This window comes from Megalobrama amblycephala, linkage group LG14 (assembly GCF_018812025.1).
Source record: "Megalobrama amblycephala isolate DHTTF-2021 linkage group LG14, ASM1881202v1, whole genome shotgun sequence".
NCBI classification, from domain to species: Eukaryota; Metazoa; Chordata; class Actinopteri; order Cypriniformes; family Xenocyprididae; genus Megalobrama; species Megalobrama amblycephala.
The window spans coordinates 21,250,702-21,270,214 of NC_063057.1; the positions used below are offsets into that span (position 1 = coordinate 21,250,702).

The 19,513-nt window shown below is 39.1% G+C and overlaps 1 protein-coding gene across 1 annotated transcript; it reads left to right on the top strand.

Moving 5' to 3' along the window:
- The first annotated feature begins 3,163 nt into the window (after window positions 1-3,163).
- Window positions 3,164-18,668, top strand: LOC125246021 (gastrula zinc finger protein XlCGF57.1-like). Its single transcript, XM_048156867.1, has 3 exons — window positions 3,164-3,219; window positions 3,514-3,703; window positions 17,149-18,668. Exons 2-3 carry the CDS (start codon window positions 3,514-3,516, stop codon window positions 18,573-18,575), a joined length of 1,617 nt encoding a protein of 538 aa, XP_048012824.1. The 5' UTR covers window positions 3,164-3,219; the 3' UTR covers window positions 18,576-18,668.
- Window positions 18,669-19,513: the final 845 nt, after the last annotated feature.

The following is a 19,513-nucleotide window of genomic DNA, read 5'->3' on the forward strand; positions in this document are numbered from 1 at the left end:
TACACTTCAAGTATATTTTTCTAAAATATATTTTTTAGAAAATATACTAAAGTACAATTATTTTAAAGTGTGTTAAAAGTTGCATTGTGAAAATATGATACTAATATACTTTTTATATATTTAATGATAGTAAATTTTTTGTTAGTATATTTGCAGTGTACTATAGAAAAAGGGAATATATTTAAAATACAATAAAGTATACTTTTTTTTCACTAGGGTAGAACATTAAAAGGACATTTGAAAGTGTGAAAGCATCAACAAGGTACTTTCAACAGGCCATCCCTAGTGAAAAAAAAGTGTTAAACTTGAGTATATTTTTAAGTTTACTTCTTCATCCTTGAAATTCATTATATTACTTGTGCTATTCATTTCAGTATGAATGCATTACAAGCCCCTTTAGTATATGCAGTGTAGCCTATACAATTTCCAAATATGTGTAAATGTTTATTAAGTTTACACTGGCAGAACCATTTTACAATCGTACACACAAATCTATATTAAACAACACACCAGCAGCACAAGTAATGCGAAAAAATATGTCGAGTGGTTAAACTTATCGGAATTCAAATGTCTCTTCAACTTGGTCTGTGACCAATCAGATTTTGTTGCTCACTGCCTTCAGCCAATCAGAGCTGCTGACGTCACGGTCGTCGTCTGAATCCCCTCGCTCAGTGACTCAGGTGAAGTATAATGTCGCAATGTATAATTTATTTAATAAAACACTGAAAGCGCAATACATCGCTCAATCTTGGGGATTCTGACCAGTTCAATCAAGTGACATCGCAGCCTGACCGTGATGGCGACGACAACCGGCTAATCTAATGGCCTACGCGATCCTGAAAGAACCGGAGAAAAGTGCTGCTATTGGGAGGTGAGTTGTAGTCTACCAGTTAACAAACTTTATTTTATTTTCTTTAACAAACGGAGAGCGATATTTCGGCTTGATATCTCCTTTTTGAGTTTTTGTGTGGTGTTTTATGGCACATGTTTGTATGCAGCACCAAAACATTCATATGATTGGTCAAATCGGCCCGTATTCTGTACGATATTAATTCATAAAGTGTTTTATGCTTGACTATGTACCGAAAACAATATCGACATGCCATTCTGATACAGTTCCTGCTGCTAATCCTCATTTACTGTTCAAAAATAGTATTGGTTCAATGTAGGATTTAGACAGACTATTGTAAACGTGAATAAAGAGTTGAACATGCTGTCTTATATCTTTGGTATATTCTGTCAACAGATGCTGTTCTTCACAAGTCTCTGCGGTCATCATTGTGCCATCAGACACAATGAGAAGCTCATCAGAAAATGGAATATAATGTGTCATTTGTATTTGTGTATAGAGGGTCACCATGGTCCAATATTTTTTTTTCTTTAATGAAAAACATGGTAAGTTTTGCTGAATCTAAGTTTAAATAAAAACTATTGGATTTGTCAATGAAATATGTCTCTTCATTAGTGATGTTGTTACATTTTATTTATTTTAATGGCCTTGAAAACAAATGCATTCAACTTTGGGAAAATGTGTTAAACTGTATTTAAATAGTAGCACAACTGTATTGTGTGAGATTATGTAATTCAAAGTACAGTAGTCAACATTTGAAGTGGATCAAAAAAGTTAGGACAACTTTGATTAAAGGTTTTGATCCGCTTCAAATGTTGACTATATTATACAAAGTATAAGTAATAACAAAGTGTATTGTTATTGACTGCAAAGTGTGTAATGTTTAATATTTGGAATAAGCCAAAGGTACTGAGCATACAGTATATACTATTACCTGTAAAATAATATATTCAGTGTATATTGCTTGTGTTTTCTGAAGACACTCGTAATTATTTTGCAATGTACTTAAATCACAAATAAAGTGTACTTATAACACAAAGTGTACTCATAACAGAAATAAAGTATACTTATAACACAAATAAAAGTATACTTATAACAGAAATAAAGTATACTTATAATACAACGTATATTATAACAAAAATATATATTTTAACACAAATAAAGTATACTTATAACACAAATTAAGTACACTTTAATATCACTAGTCAAGCATGTAATTAGTCCCTACACAGACATATACTTAAAGTGTACTAAGTATACTTGAAGTTGTTCCAATTTAGCACACATAAGTATACTAAATATACTTAAAGTTGTATTTTAATACTACTTAATTTCAACTTAAATATACTTAGTACAAAATTAGTTGTTTCAAAATAGCACACTTTAAATGAACTAATCATTAACACACTTGAAATATACTAATAATTAGTCTTGCTGCAAGTATACTTAGTATACTTTTTTTTCACTAGGGATGAAAAAGCGTGATTCTTTCCACAGCAATAACGGACGGGTTAAACATAACTATAGTGATATATATGTGCATTATGTAATGTATGTTGCTTAATGATAAATGGTCATGAACTTCAGCATTAAGTGATACTATTTCAAAGTGATTTCTGTCATTTTTACAGATGATAAATTGTATTTACCTGTGAAAACAAACCTGGAAAGAGACGTGAGGCTTTGAGGAGAAAAACAAGAGATTTTTTGTGCATTCCAGTGAATTATTAATGGGATACCAAGTGTTACGTTATCCTCATGATGTCTGAAAATAAAACATGAAAGAAACATTGACAGCTCATTCAGTCAAACTGACGGATAAGCTTTATTTGTAGGGAAACCTTATGATTTGAAACGATTCGTTTCAGTCTTTTTAAATGGAAGTTCCCCAAACCTAAGTGCAACCCATAATTCAAACGCAGTGGGCTAGTCATCCTGTCAATATGGCGGATAAATGACGTCAGATTCGTATTCTCTGTAATGTCAGAAACTGAGATATATATACTGCATGGAGGTAGAACAGGTATAGTTTTGAATTTTGCATAATAGGTCCCCTTTAAAGACTTGAAAGAGAACTTTTCTTTCACATTTTATACCCATTTTTAGACTCAAATTAACTAATTAATGTTCTAAAATAATATATATATATATATATATATCCAAGACACATGAATGAACTCTGCTTTATGAACTCATACAACCTTTTTACCATGATTGTTTGTATCATATTTGTCACTGTTTTAATTTTAATAGAAATATTATCTGGTAAAACAGTCAATGCAGCGTCTGAACGGGACTTTTATTTTGGAGTGACGACATGACGTCATAAGACTGCGCTCCTGCATCTGCTGTGATTCTGCTGAAGAAAGGTTTGTTTTAAGAATTTAAGCTGTTTTAATCGATAGAAGCAGTTTTGTTTTAAACAAGCGATGTGAAATGAGTTTATTTACTATAATGTAACATTGTAATGCTTTATCTAACTGCAGTGAACGTGCTACTCAAACATGAACGAGAATAAACACTAACAAACTAAACATTGTTTTCATCAGTCATAAATGCCTAAATATGAAGTTTATTCATTTGCAGCATTAGTTTTTTAGAGATCTTTTTGTCTAACCGGGTCATTAGACCAATAACTCTGTTAAATTATTCTCTTCTTAAAGATGGCGTTTATTAAAGAGGAGACTGAAGACATGAATATTGAGTTTATTAAAGAGGAGGAGAATGAAGATATAAAGATGGTGTTTATTAAAGAGGAGACTGAAGACTTGTTTATTAAAGAGGAAGAGACTGAAGACATAAGGATTGAAGAAACATTCAGAGTGAAACATGAAGATACTGAGGAACAAACAGGTTGGTTTTATTCACAGCTGAACTCAGTCATTTGATCATTATTAGAATTGGACATTTTAAGAGCTAGAGTTAGGGTTTGGTTACTTGTAATTAAGCATTATTAACCCATTACTCTAGTGAGTACATGTAACTACATCACTAAAATTCAGTGTTTCCATTAAATTTGATGCTGAACCACAAAACCAGCTGTAAGTCGCACGGGTATATCTGAATATTTGGGGGTCACCACTACTATTTTAATTATGAAAAAAATAATATATAAGAGTTAAGCAAAGACTAATTCATTTAAAGCTAAACTGGAACAGAAACTGGCGTTAGAATTTAGCACAAATCTAATATTATTTAAACACTTTTATTGTACACATACTACTATAACTTTTTATATATTTGGTTAAATGTATGTTATTTTTACAATTAACAGGCTGCGATGTCAAGTTACTAAAACTGATATATGTTGTGTGTACGCGAGGCGCCGGCGCGATCACTTGAATTTTCTTATAAAAGTGGAAACAACTCTAAAATAGGCTACTCAGACATTTATGGTCACATAGATGTAACACCAACCGAATCTGTGAAGGGTTAAATATGCCTATTATTTTTGTACACTCACAATTTAAACAAAACATTGATCATAAAATAAACAAGTATAAGAAAAGATGAAGAAGCGTAGCGCCAGATCAGTCCAAACAACAATACGTATATTTCTGGTGGTGCGTAGATCCAAAAAATCAATCCAAGTTCAAAAAGATTAAATTAAAAAGATCTTCTTCTAATTTCTTTTCAACTGAAGAAAGAAATATATGAACATCTTGGATGACATGGGGGTGAGTAAATTATCAGGAAATTTTAATTTAAAAGTGAACTGATCCTTTAAGAGTAACAAGATGGCAGCAAAGAAGAGGAGATGCATGCTTTCCAATGAAGATATGCTGTATTGGAGTTATATGATGACATGGAGTTGATAAAATGATATAAACTTGATTGTCCATTCTTTTTGTAACTGACCTAATTAATAAATGGAATAACTTCAAATAAATGTAATAAATATTACTTAAACAATAATTATGTTTAATGCATTTTAGCACATTTAAAGGTGCTGTATGTGATTTCTCAGATTTGTTGTTGAACACTGTTGATATTTGAAACCAACCCAAACAAACACACCCCTCTCTTCATTGTACCGCCTTCAAAACTCAGACTCCAATCCTAACCTCTGAGTCGCCACCCTGCTCTTAGTCGGTCTCGAACCCCGGCCCGATCGCTGCTGTCATGTGAGGCGAATGCACTACCAATGATGTTATGAATGTTAAGGTTTATGAATCACACTTATTCTTAAGTCTAATAGGGCTGAAATGATTAGTCAACATTATCGACAAAGTCGACAATAAAAAATTGTCGACAAATATTTTTTTTGTCGAATAGTCTCTTGATCTCATACGACCTATTTGAAGGGCCTACAATAACGCTGTAGCGCAATACTGTAATGCAGCCCTCCTGGATCCAATCCAATAAAAGAAGTCAGCGCTTTGGAGCGCATGGTGCAAACGAAGTCGAACCCGTGAAATGTGGGAGATTAACATAGCATAAACATAACAAACATAACGTTTAGCATAACTACAGAATACTGTCATGCAGGGCCACCAACTCTCATTCAAACTCACTGTTCTCACGCCACACGTTCATTTTCTCACACAGTGAAAGATGCATCGCAGAGCAAAGAGGACACAGACAACACGCCGACAGATCAGGTTACTTTTGATATAAAACTAAGTCTAAGCTTTTAAATTCAGTCAATATTACTACGGGATTCAAACAATACTTGTGGTGGTGACGCTGTTTAACGTGGAGCGTCAGATCGCTGTAACACCTCAGGTCAAGCGGCATGTGAACCTATTCCTCTCTGCTATTACAGCGCGAAATAAACGTGAATGAACATCAAAACGTACTTACTGAAATGAATCCATTTGTAATGTAATCACTTAATCTGAGTTTTAACCGCAGAAAGAAGTCAATAAAACTTGCAAACAAATATATCACACAAAATGTAACATTTACCTCAGGAAAGCCTTTCAATGACTATAAACTCGATAGTTAGTGTGTGTGTGTGTGTGTGTGTGTATATATATATATGTATATATATATATATATATGCGTGTGTGTAAATAATCTAGAGAGGGGCATTTTTCAAAAAAAAAACCCCACATAATTACTTTAAATTCACAGGAGCGTGATGATGATGAACCCTCATGTTCTGTTGTTTTTTTGTTTTTTTTTTGCTATTTGTTCATGTAAGCTAAAATTAAACCCCTGGGATTTTTTAATGATTCACAGACACTTATCAATTCTAATTTTGTTTAATTCTAATTTAATATAATCTTGTCAATTAATGATAAGATGATCGCAGCTCTTACAACATGATTGATATTCATGAAACAAGCAGCTCATCAATCTTTAGTGTGTTGTCATTAGTGGTAGAATTACAAACCCGATTCCAAAAAAGTTGGGACACTGTACAAATTGTGAATAAAAACAGAATGCAATGATGTGGAAGTTTCAAATTTCAATATTTTATTCAGAATACAACATAGATGACATATCAAATGTTTAAACTGAGAAAATGTATCATTTTAAGGGAAAACTAAGTTAATTTTAAATTTCATGGCATCAAAACACCTCAAAAAAGTTGGGACAAGGCCATGTTTACCACTGTGTGGCATCCCCTCTTCTTTTTATAACAGTCTGCAAACGTCTGGGGACTGAGGAGACAAGTTGCTCAAGTTTAGGAATAGAAATGTTGTCCCATTCTTGTCTAATACAGGCTTCTAGTTGCTCAACTGTCTTAGGTCTTCTTTGTCGCATCTTCCTCTTTATGATGCGCCAAATGTTTTCTATGGGTGAAAGATCTGGACTGCAGGCTGGCCATTTCAGTACCCGGATCCTTCTTCTACGCAGCCATGATGTTGTAATTGATGCAGTATGTGGTCTGGCATTGTCATGTTGGAAAATGCAAGGTCTTCCCTGAAAGAGACGACGTCTGGATGGGAGCATATGTTGTTCTAGAACTTGGATATACCTTTCAGCATTGATGGTGCCTTTCCAGATGTGTAAGCTGCCCATGCCACACGCACTCATGCAACCCCATACCATCAGAGATGCAGGCTTCTGAACTGAGCGCTGATAACAACTTGGGTTGTCCTTGTCCTCTTTAGTCCGGATGACATGGCGTCCCAGTTTTCCAAAAAGAACTTTAAATTTTGATTTGTCTGACCACAGAGCAGTTTTCCACTTTGCCACAGTCCATTTTAAATGAGCCTTGGCCCAGAGAAAATGCCTGCGCTTCTGGATCATGTTTAGATATGGCTTCTTTTTTGACCTATAGAGTTTAAGCCGGCAACGGCGAATGGCACGGTGGATTGACAATGTTTTCTGGAAGTATTCCTGAGCCCATGTTGTGATTTCCATTACAGTAGCATTCCTGTATGTGATGCAGTGCCGTCTAAGGGCCCGAAGATCACGGGCATCCAGTATGGTTTTCCGGCCTTGACCCTTACGCACAGAGATTGTTCCAGATTCTCTGAATCTTTGGATGATATTATGCACTGTAGATGATGATAACTTCAAACTCTTTGCAATTTTTCTCTGAGAAACTCCTTTCTGATATTGCTCTACTATTTTTGGCCGCAGCATTGGGGGAATTGGTGATCCTCTGCCCATCTTGACTTCTGAGAGACACTGCCACTCTGAGAGGCTCTTTTTATACCCAATCATGTTGCCAGTTGACCTAATAAGTTGCAAATTGGTCCTCCAGCTGTTCCTTATATGTACATTTAACTTTTCCGGCCTCTTATTGCTACCTGTCCCAACTTTTTTGGAATGTGTAGCTCTCATGAAATCCAAAATGAGCCAATATTTGGCATGAAATTTCAAAATGTCTCACTTTCAACATTTGATATGTCATGTATATTCTATTGTGAATAAAATATAAGTTTATGAGATTTGTAAATTATTGCATTCCTTTTTTATTCACAATTTGTACAGTGTACCAACGTTTTTGGAATCGGGTTTATAGTAGTAGGAGTATTATCTTCTTTTAATAATAATTACTATTATCTGGATACACTGAATGACAAACAATATCTTAAGCACCACCACCAGTTCTGCTTAGTTAAAATGACAAATATGCATTCATGGTTACCAAGTTTTAGTTCTCGTTAATAAAGTAGCTAGACAGATTCTGCCAGTGTTGGTTCAGTGTAAACAATGATGTACATCTAAGATGGAGGGAAGTTAAGGGCATAAAAATCCGAACTTGAGCGCAGCCCTGGTGTACCTCGACAGGACACTTTGTAGATGAATTTGAAATATTCATCAGTCTCAGATCAGAGTATCAGTGCTGATGAGTTGAACCTAGAGCAGGTATGCCCAATCCTGCTCTTGGAGATCTACATACATGCAGAGTTCAGATCCAACCCTGATAGAACACACCTGCCCCTGAAGATCTTAGTTCACTGCTTCAGGTGTGTTTGATCAGGGTTGGAGCTGAACTTTACAGGAAATGTAGATCCAAAGCTACTGGAAGGCAAGCCTGCAACCTTTAGCCAAAAATGCGTAATGGCTAACGCAAACGCTCCGCCCCCCGAGGTACGCAGGGAATGGGACCAGAGGCTGTTTTTTGAATGGAAGTCAATGGATGAGAGGCTTCACTGTGCTGATTAAACAGCTTTTGTGGGGAAATAGCTAATCATTTAATTAATCCACAGCCTGTTTGCTAATCTTCAGCATGTTTTACACTAAACAGAACTTTCGTTGGGAACTATATGTAGATTTTAGCTTGATTAAAATGTATTTTTTCAAGAAAAGCCAGACTAGAGAATGTTGTGACTGATGTCACTGCCATTACACGATAGGCTGAGAGGTGCCGCACATGATTAAGTTAGCGTTGCGCTTTCTCCAATGGTAAGAGATACAGATCCTCTCATCTCCCTATAATATACAATCTTTGGTAGATCTCCAGAAACAGGTTGTCTAGTGTTTAATTTCTGTTCAACTGCGCTCTGTCTGTTTGTTGTACATGTTCATACTGGTATTCGTTCACTGAAATCTGTAAAGTTTAAGCCTGTTATCAGAAAATGCACACTTGCATAATATTCTGCTCTTGCTTTAACAGGTTAGCGTAGCAGATAGCTAACATAAGATCCATGAAATAAAGACCCACGAAACCGGAGTAGAGAAAGGCCTTTTAGTAATGATCTTTCCAATCTTTTTTGTAAAACTGTGAAAACATAATAATATGGCTTTACAAACTGTTCATATACATGAATATGCAACTCGAGTCTAACATATATAGCTATCACATAAGAAAAATTAGCCATTATAATGAGACTGTCAGGGCTAATAAGCATTTAAGCTAACTTTAACATGGATGTCTATGGAGAGATGCTAATCGCAATTATCCTCTATTAATATAACATACATAGTATACTAAAACGGATAATAAACAAAGACTATAGCAAAGTAGATATAATTCCAACAAAATACTTACAGACTTAGACCTTCATAAACTACCAAAGGTAAAGAGAAAAGAGTAGCGGCTGCATGTCCTCTCCATAGATTAAAGTCAGAAGCAAACAGAAAAACTACGGCAAGAGAGGAGGGACTAAAATATGAGAACTCAAATGCAATACAACTTTAAACCACTAGATGTCTCTAATGCAACACAAAGTGGGGGCAGAACACTCCCCACCTGGTATTAAATAATACCACTATGTCCCATTACTAAGAAGCAGCACAACTTCTGAAACAGGTCTTGAATACACCTTGGGAGTACCCTGTCTCATGATCCTCACATTGACTTTCTGAATCCTGCCATCACGGCTGGGGAAAGTTTCCACAATAACACCTGTGGGCCACTCATTCCTTTTAACTTGAGTGTCTTTAAGGAGTACCACATCTCCAACTTGCAGGTTCGGTCTTTCTAATCTCCACTTCTTGCGAATCTGGAGCGTCTTCAAGTACTCTTGCTTCCAGCGTCTCCAGAAAGTTTCAGCGAGGCTTTGGACTTGTCTCCATTGCTTGCTATAGAGATCTTGGAGATTCATTTTCCCCAGAGGAGCAGATACTGGGTCAATCTTCTGAGTGAGCAGCATTGCTGGTGTGAGAACAGCTGGCATCCCTGGATCAGAGGACACTGGAACTAGAGGTCGGGCGTTCATGATTGCCATGACTTCAGCCATAAGAGTCACAAGTACTTCATGAGAGAGGCGACAGTTCTCCTTCAACAACATGGCATCCAAAATGCGGCGTGCAACACCAATAATCCTCTCCCACACTCCACCCATGTGAGAGGAGTGTGGAGGATTGAATGTCCAAGTGCAACTTTTTTCTTGCAAGTGAGCTTTCAACTCAGGATCTTCTGTATTTATTTGTAGTTCTTTACAGGTTCCAACAAAGTTTGTACCCCTATCGGAACGGAGTTGTCTCACAGGACCTCTGATAGCGGTAAATCTCCTCAAAGCATTGATGAAGCTGGAGGTTGACATGGTCTCTATGACCTCAATATGCACCGCTCGTGTACTCAGACAGGTGAACATAACTGCCCAGCGTTTGTTTTCTACATAACCACCTCTGGTCCTGCGCGACGAGACGGTCCAAGGTCCGAAGACGTCAAGTCCAACATTTGGGAACGGAGGATCCATAGTGAGTCTGTCCAGAGGCAAGTCAGCCATTTTTTGTTCTTCCAACTTTCCTCTTAATGTTTTGCAGGTCACACATTTGTGAATCACACTTGATACCAATCTCTTACTTCCTGTTATCCACAGTCCAGCTGTTCGAACTGCGCCTTCAGTGAAGTGTCTTCCTTGGTGAGCAACCTGTTCATGGAAGTGTCTTACCAGCAGAGTATAGACATGATGGTTTTTTGGAAGAAGAATAGGATGCTGTTCTTCCCAGGACATGTCTGCTGACGATATTCGGCCTCCAACTCTCAGCAAACCATCATCATCAATGATGGGATCCAAACTTCTGACTGAACTGTGTCTTGAGACTTCTTCACCCTTTGAGAGGTTTTTAATTTCTTGTTTAATGAAGTCCTGTTGCAAACTTTTATAATTATGAGTTTTGCTTGGAGGAAGCTCACCCATTCTCTGTTTGTGGTCTGTATTTTTGGAGCAGGCTCTGGCTCTTTGAATGAGTCTGACTGTTGCACGGGTAAGTGATTTCCAACTGGAGAATCTACTAAACCGATATGAGCCGATACCTCCACCTTTAACTTTTGTAGCGTAGGTTGAAACTTGAGGGCGAATTTCTGCATCAGACTCTGGATGTAGAAGATCAAATATCTCTGGCTGAGGAGACTCATCCAACTAAGCTCTCGTCAGAAAAGCTGGACCTGTAAACCAGTTGGTGTCCTTTAGGAGAGCGGCTGGGACAGACCTGGATCCGTGATCCGCAGGATTATGGCTGGTGCTGATGTAGTGCCACTGAGTAGGGTGTGAGGATTTCCTGATTCTTGTCACTCTGTTTGCGACATAGACATAGAAGTTCCTGGACGTGTTATGAATGTAGCCAAGTACAATCCTACTGTCCGTTAGAACTTGACTGTATGGATATCCACATCGATTTCATCCATTATCAGGTTGCAAGCTCTGTTGCCAAGAAGCTGCACACAGTCCAAACGAGGGACAGTGTGCGCAGGACGTGGAGCCAGCTTGGACTTCCCCATGATGAACCCGACATGACTGTGTCCTTCTGAATCAATGGCCTTAAGGTATGCTACAGCGGATATAGCTAAGTCGATGCATCCGCGAAGACACAAATTTCTCTGTATACATGGCAAGCAGAGAAACAGAAAGGAGGTCCTCTGGATCTGGAGTAGCTTAAGTTCCATCAAGGATCTTTCAGGCTTTCCTGAATTATTTTGTCTTCTGGTAGTTGAGTGTCCCAATCGTACTCTTCTAATGAGATATCTCTCACCAAAGCCTTTCCCTGAATCGTAATTGGTGCCACGAACCCCCGGGGATCATAGACACTATTGACCGTCGAAAGGATGCCCCTTCTAGTGAATGGCTTTTCCTCATCAGACACGCAGAAGGAGAAGCTGTCTGTTTGTAGGTCCCATCTGAGGCCCAGACTGCGTTGGAGCGGCAAAGGGTCAGATGACAGATCCAGATCCTTAAGATCTTTGGCACGATCTTCAGATGGGAAAGCATTCATAACAGTGCTGCTGTTTGATGCTATCTTGTGCAACATGATACTTGACTCAGCTAACATCTCCCTTGTTCTTTTTAGAATGTTGATGGCTTCTTCTGCCAGTGGAGAATGAAGCGAGTCCATCATCTACATAAAAGTTCTGTATGACAAACTGCTCAGCATCCTTGCCATATTCTTTTTGTCCTTCTTGTGCTGCCCGCCTCAAACCATAAATGGCCACAGCTGGTGAAGGGCTGTTACCGAATACATGTACTGTCATTCGGTATTCAGTCACAGGTTTGGTGAAGTCGTTATCTTTGAACCACAAAACCTTAGGAAATCACGGTGTTCCTCACATACTGTGAAACAGTAAAACATCTGTTGCACATCTGCTGTGACTGCAAAAGGCTCCCTGCGGAAACGAAGAAGGACGCCAAGAAGAGTATTATTGAGGTCTGGTCCCTTCAAGAGGATGTCGTTGAGGGAGACACCTTCGTACCTGGCACTAGAGTCAAACACCACCCGTATTTGGTCTGGTTTCTTAGGGTGGTAGACACCAATGTTGGTAGATACCAGCACTCTTGATTCTCTTTCAATGGCGGAGCTAGTTCTGCCTGGTTTGACTCAAAAATTTTCTGCATGAAATCCATATATTGTTTTTTCATGTCTGGCTTTCTTTCCAGTGTGCGACACAGAGATGAGAGACGTTTGACTGCTTGCTCCCTATTATTTGGGAGACGGTGCCTTGAGGAATGGAATGGTAAGGGAGCCACCCAACTATTCTCATCATTCATGTGGACGTTTTTTTCCATGATCTCAAGGAAGGCTTGATCTTCAATAGACAAAGCTATTTTCTCATCCTCTTTTGTTCTTTTGAATACTGTGCTTCCAAGATCATCGGGGTCATCTGCCAGCATGTCCATCTCTTTCAAGGATTTGTATGCCTGTGGGTTTGATCTCCTCTTGTCAAACCTTTTCTTGGATGTGAATAACACTATGACATGATTTAAGGAAAGACGTATGCCCAGTAGGTAAGACATCAAGTCCTGTAAACATTAACGCTGCTAGGCTTGTGGGCTCCTCTGAGAAATACTTCACCAACAATGACCCAGCCGAGGTCAAGTTGTTGAGCGTATGGTGCATTGTTGGGTCCATTCATACTGTTTACGTACTTTGTGTACGCGCAGTATGTCTCTGCCTGAGTAGAAGAAGAATGGCTGCATCCTGGATCAATGGCTGGGATTTTATCCGCCACTGGCTTGAGGTGAGAATAATAATGTGCTATTTCTGGTGAGGGGATCTCTGAACGGTCATCTGGCATCATTTCACACTCTATGAGTGATGGAAGCGAGATCTGTACCTTTCCATCCATTGACTCAACTATGAGGTTGCTTGCACGTCGTCCTGATGTTTCCACAATCCCTGAGCACGTTCTAAGGGTGTATGGTGCAGCATTTTCTCCAATGCCCAAAAGGTCGAATAGCTCGGTCTTGGCCAGGGACTTATTACTCTGCTCATCAAGGACAGCGTATGCTTTAACAGCTTTTTCTCTTTGTCCTGCAGGGTAGACTCGGACCAAACATATTTTGGCGCATGATCGGGAGCCGAATGAGTCCTCACAGACCTCTGTGCACTTTGACATAACCTCTGGAGTCTCATCTTCCTGCTGCTCCCCGCCATGATCTTCCTTAACAGCAGAGCTCAATGTCTTCCATGGCACTGGCCCTGGGTGAAGTGCTGCTAAGTGTTTGTTTCTGTCGCACTCTTTGCACTGCACAGATTTGTCACAGTTTTTGGCGAGGTGACTTGTTGAGGCACAACACTTGAAACAGATACGTTTCTCCTTGAGGTATGCTTTTCGTTCATCTAAGGTCTTGCTGCGAAAGCCACAACATTTTCTTAGAGGATGGGGCTTATTATGTAATGGACATAATCTATCTGGATCCTCAACCTTTTTCTCTACAGTGTTTTGCTTATCACCACTTTCTGAAGAAACCTCAGTCTTCCTGGTGAACACAGATGGTTTGGTGTATTTCAGAGGTTTATCCATCTTGACTGAACCACTCATGGTCAGTTCAGCAAAGCTGGGGTCGTTTCTTGTCTTTGCTTGGTCTCTGATGAATTTTACAAAGACGCAAAAGGGAGGATATTGAACCTGATGGTCTTCTTTATATTTAGAGCCAACTGAGATCCATTTCTCCAGAAGGTTATAGGGGAGCTTCTGCGCGATGGGATTGACTCCCCGTGGTGTGTTGAAGGTAAAGATAATCCAGGTAAGAATCCATCTTTCCTAGCTGCTTCCAGCTCTAGCAACAGGTCCCCTAGTTCCCACAGCTTCTCGTTGTCCTTGTTTGATATTTTTGGAAACTCCTCTAACTTCTTAAGCAAGAGCGTTTTCTATCATTTCTGCTGATCCATAACATTCTTCCTAATCTCTGCCACACCATTTTGATTTCTGAGCTGGCATTATTGATGTGAACTGCACGGATGCGTTTGGCCTGTTCTGCAGACTGTGGTCCCAGCCATTTAGTTAGTAAATCTAACTCTTCCCTGGGGGTTAAGTTCAGATCACTGGTGGAGTTGACAAAGGAAGCTTTCCAGGCCCAGTAGTTTTCTGGTTTATCGTCAAACTTTAGGAGCCCAGAGCTAACTATTTCTTTGCGAATCAGGTATCTGGCTAAGTCTGTTGTGTCTGACTGATCATGCAGGGATGTTCTAGAGGGCATGAAATAGGTTTTACCTTTAGATTGTGGGATGTGAAGTCTGTAGAGGGTTGCGTTCATCCTGGTAGAACTTCAAAGGGCTTTCATGGCTTTGCTGAGCGTAGGCTGTGCTCGTGCTCTGGCGTAGTGCTGGTAATTCTTGGAACATGACATCGCTACATTCTCCTGAACTGTGTGTTTGGATTCTACGATTATCTGTAACACCGTTGTCTATGTTTGGCTGGTGCTCTGGTGAAAAGATGGGTTGTGGTTCCATGAGTTGAGACTGTTGATCCCCATGCTCCTGAGAATGTTGTTGCACATACTCACTAATGCGTTGATGTGAGTGATACGGAGCTAATTTGGTCACATTCTGCTGTGTTGGTTTTCCAACTTCTTCCTCATAAGCTGCTTCAAGGATTTCAGCCTCCGTAATAGCTGCTTCAGCAGCGCCCTGTATTTTCAGTGCTTTGAGGTTGGCCTGTAACTCAGTTGCCCTCCGTTTCAATTCCACTTCAAGCTCAGTTTTTTTCTTTAATTCTTCCGCTTCTATCCGTGCCTGCTTTATTAGCATGTCTGCTTCTTTTTGTGCATATGATGCTTTGACTTTTGCAGCTTCTGCTTTAGCTCTAGCTCTTGTGGCAGCAGAACTGTGAGATGAGGCATGACTAGAACGGGTTGAGTGTTTGGAATAGTAGGAGTACTGAGACTGACCATCTTCTGTACATAGCAGAGGTTTTTCTTCACTTTTTCCCTCCATGATGGATTGTTGAATCTATGCTGAGCTTCTGGGTTGCAGCGTTGATAACTCTCTGTTCTTTGATAGCAGACTGAATTTTAAGTCTTTTTACTATTCTGCTCTTGCTTTAACAGGTTAGCGTAGCAGATAGCTAACATAAGATCCATGAAATAAAGACCCAGGAAACCGGAGTGGAGAAAGGCCTTTTAGTAATGATCTTTCCAATCTTTTTTGTAAAACTGTGAAAACATAATAATATGGCTTTACAAACTGTTCATATACATGAATATGCAACTCGAGTCTAACATATATAGCTATCACATAAGAAAAATTAGCCATTATAATGAGACTGTCAGGGCTAATAAGCATTTAAGCTAACTTTAACATGGATGTCTATGGAGAGATGCTAATCGCAATTATCCTCTATTAGTACAACATACAAATTATACTAAAACGGATGATACACAAAGACTATAGCAAAGTAGATATAATTCCAACAAAATACTTACAGACTTAGATCTTCATAAACTAGATAAAGAGAAAAGAGTAGCTGCTGTATGTCTTCTCCATAGATTAAAGTCAGAAGCAAAACAGAAAAACTACGGCAAGAGAGGAGGGACTAAAATATGAGAACTCAAATGCAATATAACTTTAAACCACTAGATGTCTCTAATGCAACACAAAGTGGGGGCAGAACACATGATTTTATAACATTTACAGGTAAGAGTATAACCATAAAATGTAAGTTTTGTGCTGAGGGAAACACATTTCATAAGCATTCATTCTTTCTGTCTAATGTCACTAGTGTGATCTCTCTGTACCGTGCCCTGGCCCGCTTGAAAAGTCACGGTTGGATTAGGCTTGAGCGCGGTACAGATGTAGTAAGATCGCTAACCGTGTCAGAGTACAGAATGGCTACTACTATTGTTTGTGCTATGTCTGACATCCTTACAACAACAAATATTTTCTATTACTTATTGAATAGTAAAACACTTTTCAATTAATTTAATTAATTCGAGTATATTTAGGTTTATATCGAGTCCGATATAAATCATCTTAGTGAACAGGAATTGTAGTTTGCAAATTCCTCCATCAATGTCAGCTCTCCTCTAATGTGAAAAATACAGGAGATATACAAAATGTGCAGTGGTGGGTCCCTTTGGACCAGGGTTGAAAACCACTGGTGTATTGAGTATAAGATCTATAGATGGGATGGGCAACTCTGGTCCTGGAGGGACACTATTCTGCAGAGTTTAGCTCCATCCCTGATCAAACACACCTCCAAAATTTAACCCAACCCCATTATTTAATCGTAAAGGCTGATTTTCTGTGTCAGATCTACGCCGGAGCCTCTGCACCGTAGGCTATGCGTCTGTTTTCATTTATACTTCTGCGTCATTGTCCACGTCGACGTGGATCCAGACCACTGGTAGGCAGTGTCCACGGTCATGTTGAGCATCAAGGCCAAAGAAGAAGCAGCTTGTCATGTACTTTGTCAGAAAAGCATACAAATAGAGGTGGCAGCAAATAGGTAACCGCAAACCAATTATAGCACTTGCGGTCCACGTAGAATAGACGGGTAACATTTTCGAAGAGGTCCGCGTCGGGCTGCATTGTACAGGCTACACAGAAGTATAAATCAGCCTTAAGTCTTCAGGAATGCTTGAAAATTGAAACTTAACTCTGCAAAACAGTGGTCCTCCAGTACCAAAGCTGCCCATCCCTGATCCATAAGATAGGATAGGATATAGATCATACATGTTGTTGATTTTGATGCTTTAAATCTCTAAATTGTTTTATGTCTATTTTTGCCCTAGACCTAATGGCACTGAGAGAGGCTAGCCATGAACTTGGTTATTTCACCTGCCAACAGTGTGGAAAGAGTTTCAAACATAAAAAACACCTTAAAGTTCACATGAGAGTTCACACTGGAGAAAAGCCTTACACCTGCCAACAGTGTGGAAAGAGTTTCAGTCATAAAGGAAGCCTTATAGCCCACATGAGAGTTCACACTGGAGAGAGCCCATTCACCTGCCAACAGTGTGGAAATAGTTTCCGTGACAAAGGAAACCTTACAGCCCACATGAGAACTCACACTGGAGAAAAGCCTCATACCTGTCAAGAGTGTGGAAAGAGTTTCAGTCGAAAAGGAAGCCTTATAGCCCACATGAGAATTCACACTGGAGAAAAGCCTTATACCTGTCAAGAGTGTGGAAAGAGTTTCAGTCGAAAAGAAAACCTTACAGTCCACATGAGTTATCACACTGGAGAAAAGGCTTACACCTGTCAAGAGTGTGGAAAGAGTTTCAGTCACGAAGTACACCTTGAAATCCACATGCGAATTCACACTGGAGAAAAGCCTTACACCTGTCAAGAGTGTGGAAAGAGTTTCAGTCATAAAGGAAGTCTTATAGCTCACATCAGAATTCACGTTAGAGCGAACACATTCGCCTGCCAACAGTGTGGAAAGAGTTTCATTGGAGAAGGAAAACTCAAAGTCCACATGAGAATTCACACTGGCGAAAAGCCTTACACCTGCCAACAGTGTGGAAAGAGTTTCAGTGTAAAAGGAAGCCTTAAAGCCCACATGAGAGTTCACACTGGAGAAAAGCCTTACACCTGCCAACAGTGTGGAAAGAGTTTCAGTGAGAAAGGAAGCCTTACAGTCCACATGAGAATTCACACTGGAGAAAAGCCGTGCACCTGCCAACAGTGTGGAAAGAGTTTCATTCGAAAAGAAGGCCTTATAGCCCACATGAGCACTCACACTGGAGAAAAGCCTTACACCTGCACTCTGTGTGGGAATGGCTTCACACAGGAACGAAGCCTTAGGGAACACATGAATATTCACACTGGAGAGAGCCCATTTGCCTGCCAACAGTGTGGAAAGAGTTTCATTAGAAAAGGAAGCCTTAAAGCCCACATGAGAATTCACACTGGAGAGAGCCCATTCACCTGCCAACAGTGTGGACAGAGTTTCGTTCGAAAAGAAGGTCTTATAGCCCACATGAGCACTCACACTGGAGAAAAGCCTTACACCTGTACTCTGTGCGGGAATGGCTTCACACAGGAACGAAGCCTCAGGCAACACATGAATATTCACACTGGAGAGAAGCCTTTTAAATGTGATCAGTGTGGAAAGAGTTTCACACATAAAATGAGCCTTTATCACCACATGAAAATTCACACTGGAGAAAAGCTATTCACATGTGATCATCTTAAGGACACCTTAAAGACCACATGAGAATTCACACTGGAGAAAAGCCGTAAGCCTCGTTTACACTGCACACGGCTACTGAAGATCAAATGCAAAATAAAGTCAAAATAATCACCCTGATTTAACTCTCGCTCTTTATTTCACATCACTAGGAGGCCAGAAATTGAAGACAAGAGATTTGAAGTTAAAAAAATTTGTTTGACATTTGTTTGTTCTTGTCATCCATAACTGGACTTGTTTAGTGTATTAACTTTGTCTGTAGGCTACAGCAAAATAAAGTATGACATAACCATTTAGCCATTTAAAAACACGAAAAAGCCTTGGAGAACTGAAGGGTGATAATCAAAATTCCATTGCCTCTTAACTCTATATATATATATATATATATATATATATATATATATATATATATCCTTTTTGAATGCTTAACATGAGTGATTATAATAAGAGTGATAATCAATATGTAACCTTTTTTATTATTTGAGTGATTTATTTCATATACAACCATAGAATGATTATGTGGCTGTTGAAATGTCCTTTTCAGGAGATCTGCTGATATCTTTGTCTTTGTTCATTTGGAGACACTCTCACCATGTGTCCAGCCATAGATCCATGTTCCTCTAACACCCTGGACAGCTAGGTCACAAAGGTCACCCTAGGGTATAGGGTCACCCTAGAGTCACCCATGACTCTTTCTCATTCCACAGTGTTATCCTGCCTCTATGTATTTCATCTAAGAATAAAGATGAATATTATACGTAATTCTCTTCAGAACTAGAACATGTTATCTTATGTTTTGAGAAACCTTCCTGTTTATAGTTGGAGCCAGGTAGACGTCAACCTTGAAGAAGCTGTTGTGGGATTACAAATTAAATAATGTTTAAGATCTGTTGATCCTACATCCTGACATCACCTCACATGAATTACTAAGGTGAAGTATATTGTATTTAGCATGTTAAGGTAAA

Coding starts and splice junctions, on each gene's coding strand:
- LOC125246021 (XM_048156867.1), top strand. CDS start 3,514: ATGGCGTTTATTAAAGAGGAGACTGAAGACATGAATATTGAGTTTATT. Junction 3,704..17,148: donor AGATACTGAGGAACAAACAG/GTTGGTTTTATT, acceptor TTTTTGCCCTAG/ACCTAATGGCACTGAGAGAG.